This window comes from Myotis brandtii, unplaced genomic scaffold, assembly GCF_000412655.1.
Source record: "Myotis brandtii unplaced genomic scaffold, ASM41265v1 scaffold201, whole genome shotgun sequence".
NCBI classification, from domain to species: domain Eukaryota; kingdom Metazoa; phylum Chordata; class Mammalia; order Chiroptera; family Vespertilionidae; genus Myotis; species Myotis brandtii.
This window is the reverse complement of record NW_005357485.1, coordinates 315,656-319,383: the sequence shown is the minus strand read 5'-3', so window position 1 is coordinate 319,383 and position 3,728 is coordinate 315,656. Positions and strand designations below refer to the sequence as shown.

At 50.9% G+C, this 3,728-nt stretch overlaps 1 protein-coding gene across 1 annotated transcript in view; it reads right to left on the bottom strand.

Annotated features, from left to right (window-relative positions):
* Positions 1-3,413, bottom strand: part of LOC102257296 (phosphatidylinositol 3-kinase regulatory subunit beta-like) — a 5,658-nt gene extending 2,245 nt beyond the window's left edge. Inside the window, exons 1-4 of the mRNA XM_014538887.1 lie at positions 3,186-3,413; positions 2,877-2,947; positions 631-884; positions 166-251 (exon numbers count right to left, since the gene is read on the bottom strand). Coding sequence (XP_014394373.1) covers positions 166-251; positions 631-884; positions 2,877-2,947; positions 3,186-3,413 — 639 coding nt within the window. The remainder of the gene's footprint in view (positions 1-165; positions 252-630; positions 885-2,876; positions 2,948-3,185) is intronic.
* Between the last annotated feature and the right edge of the window lie 315 nt (positions 3,414-3,728).

Genomic DNA, 3,728 nt, shown 5'->3' with positions numbered 1-3,728 from the left:
TGTGCCAGTGTAACGGTAAGTGCATCGTCGTGTTGCACGAGGGAGGTGGGCTGGTTGTCGGGCTCTGCAAACCCAAGCCAGTGGCCTTGCGGTAGATGACACAGGGCTGGGCATCGCCGTCCGCCACCACCGAGCAGGCACAGTAGCCCCGCTGGCTGCTCTCACGGATGAGGAGCGGCCCACACACCAGGTTCGTTCCTCATGGTGGGGGAGGCCATCCTCATCCTCCATCAGTGCATACTGGTCTTCAGGCTCATTTTTTTTCCCTCATTTTTTTTTTTTCTGAAACAAGGATTTTATTTTTTTTTTTTATTGATTAAGGGTGTCCTTATCCCCATGTTACTCCCTATCCGCCCCCACTCATGCCCTCACCCCCCTGTTGTCTGTTTCCAATGGTTAGGCCTATATGCTTGCATATAAGTCCTTTGGTTGAACTCTCCCCCTTATCCACACCCTCTCATACCTTCCCACTGAGGTTTGACGGTCTGATCGATGCTTCTCTGTCTCTGGATCTGTTTTTGTTCATCAGTTTATGTTGTTCGTTATAATCCACAAATGAGTGAGATCATGTGATATTTATCTTTCTCTGACTGGCCTATTTCACTTAGCATAATGCTCTCCATTCAGGCTCATTTTTGATTCCCAACCACTGGTGGATTTTCTTCTGCCGGGCGCCTCTCTGGGGGAGCCATTCCAGGTCCCCGTCTCGGATCCTGCGCAGCTGCGTGAGGTCTGGCTTCAGGCTGTTCATGCGCTGATCCATCTCCCGGTTGTCCGAGGCCTGTGTTTGCAGCTCCTGTTCCCGCTTCCTGCGGCTCTCGCGGATCTTGGCGATGCGAGACTTGAGCCTTTCTGACCTCAGCAGGATCCTCTGCATCTCTTTTCATTGCCCTCAGGCCGGAAGCGCTCCAGGTCCTCCTGGCTGCGCTTCTCTGGAGTCCGGAATTAAGGAATGAGGGAGGGCCCTAACCGGTGTGGCTCAGTGGATAGAGCATCGGCCTGCAGACTGAAGGGTCCCAGGTTCGATTCCGGTCAAGGGCATGTACCTTGGTTGCGGGCACATCCCCAGTAGGGGGTGTGCAGGAGGCAGCTGATCGATGTTTCTCTCTCATCGATGTTTCTAGCTCTCTATCCCTATCCCTTCCTCTCTGTAAAAAAATCAATAAAATATATTGAGAAAAAAAAGATCTTGATGGTTTCATTGAAGGCTTCCATTGCGGTGCAGTGTGCTTCATCAGCAGCTCCTGGGGGGTGGGGTGGGGTGGAGGAGGCATCTGTATCCTTGTAGAGCTGGTCATACCCGCGGCTCTTGTCCTCCGCTTCAAAGCAAGGTAACAAATGAATAATTTCCCCCCCAGAAGTCACGTCCAAATACTGTGAGACTGAGGACTGTAGGGCTGACTATGTACATGCACAGTAACAGGCTCACGTGCTGGCCGTAGGCGCCCAGGCGTCCTCCACAATCCCACCATCCTCTAGGCCAGGGGTCCTCAAACTTTTTAAACAGGGGGCCAGTTCACTGTCCCTCAGACCGTTGGAGGGCCAGACTATAGTTAAAAAAAAACATGGTAAACACAGCAAATACTTAATACTTATGGGCTTCTATACAAACACTTTCCAACCAGGAATGTTTTAATAGACAGTCTCCAAAAACTTGAACTGGAAAACCTAAAAGTAGAGCGCTCAGATTTCAGGCATCAGGTGCTATTAGCAGGGTTTCTATCCCAATTAATCTCTAATTCTGAGCTCTCAACAGTCTGGACAAACTGCCCTTCAGGATCTCCAAAGTTTCTTCTTTGTCACTATCCCATTTTCCTCCGCTTCAAGCCAAGTAACAAATGAAACCTTTCATTCTGATCTTCCTCGCCGCAAGGGAACAGCAAACCTCAATGGAAATAATTTCCCTCCAGAAGTCACGTCCAAATATTGCCAGACTGAGGACTAGAGGGCTGACTATACACATGCGCAATAACAGGCTCACGTTCTAATGGTAGGCGCCCAGGTCCTCCACAATCCCACAGTCCTCTGGTCACACACTTCCGGTTTTTCTAGTTCCTCCTTAAATGGCGTTTCCTTCGGTCACGTCTAGGGGGTGTGCAGGAGGCAGCTGATCGATGTTTCTCTCTCATCGATGTTTCTAGCTCTCTATCCCTATCCCTTCCTCTCTGTAAAAAAATCAATAAAATATATTGAGAAAAAAAAGATCTTGATGGTTTCATTGAAGGCTTCCATTGCGGTGCAGTGTGCTTCATCGGCAGCTCCTGGGGGGTGGGGTGGGGTGGAGGAGGCATCTGTATCCTTGTAGAGCTGGTCGTGCCCGCGGCTCTTGTCCTCCGCTTCAAAGCAAGGTAACGAACGAATAACTCCCCCCAAGAAGTCACGTCCAAATACTGCGAGACTGAGGACTGTAGGGCTGACTATGTACATGCGCAGTAACAGGCTCACGTGCTGGCCATAGGCGCCCAGGCATCCTCCACAATGATCGATGCTTCTCTGTCTCTGGATCTGTTTTTGTTCATCAGTTTATGTTGTTCGTTATAATCCACAAATGAGTGAGATCATGTGATATTTATCTTTCTCTGACTGGCCTATTTCACTTAGCATAATGCTCTCCATTCAGGCTCATTTTTGATTCCCAACCACTGGTGGATTTTCTTCTGCCGGGCGCCTCTCTGGGGGAGCCATTCCAGGTCCCCGTCTCGGATCCTGCGCGGCTGCGTGAGGTCTGGCTTCAGGCTGTTCATGCGCTGATTCATCTCCCGGTTGTCTGAGGCCTGTGTCCGCAGCTCCTGTTCCCGCTTCCTGTGGCTCTCAGGGCTCTCGGCGATGCGAGACTTGAGCCATCCTGAGCTCAGCAGGATCCTCTGCATCTCTTTTCATTGCCCTCAGGCCGGAAGTGCTCCAGGTCCTCCTGGCTGCGCTTCTCTGGAGTCCGGCCCTGCTCTTCCAAGATCTTGAGGGTTTTGCCCTGGCCGGTTTGGCTCAGTGGATAGAGCGCCGGCCTGAGGACTGAAGGGTCCCAGGTTCGATTCCGGTCAAGGGCATGTACCTTGGTTGCGGGCACATCCCCAGTAGGGAGCGTGCAGGAGGCAGCTGATCAGTGTTTCTCTCTCATCGATGTTTCTAGCTCTCTATCCCTCTCCCTTCCTCTCTGTAAAAAATCAATAAAATATATATTTTTAAAAAAAGATCTTGATGGTTTCATTGAAGGCTTCCATTGCGGTGCAGTGTGCTTCATCGGCAGCTCCTGGGGGGTGGGGTGGGGTGGAGGAGGCATCTGTATCCTTGTAGAGCTGGTCGTGCCCGCGGCTCTTGTCCTCCGCTTCAAAGCAAGGTAACGAACGAATAACTCCCCCCAAGAAGTCACGTCCAAATACTGCGAGACTGAGGACTGTAGGGCTGACTATGTACATGCGCAGTAACAGGCTCACGTGCTGGCCATAGGCGCCCAGGCATCCTCCACAATCCCACCATCCTCTAGGCCAGTGGTTCTCAACCTTCCTAATGCCGAGACCCTTTAATACGGTTCCTCGTGTTGTGGTGACCCCCAATGTCATTGTTACAAATTGAACATAATTAAAACGTAGTGATTAATCACAAAAACAATATGTAATTATATATGTGTTTTCCGATGGTCTTAGGCGACCCCTGTGAAAGGGTCGTTCGACCCCCAAAGGGGTCACGACCCACAGGTTGGCGACCCACAGGTTGAGAACCGCTGCTCTAAA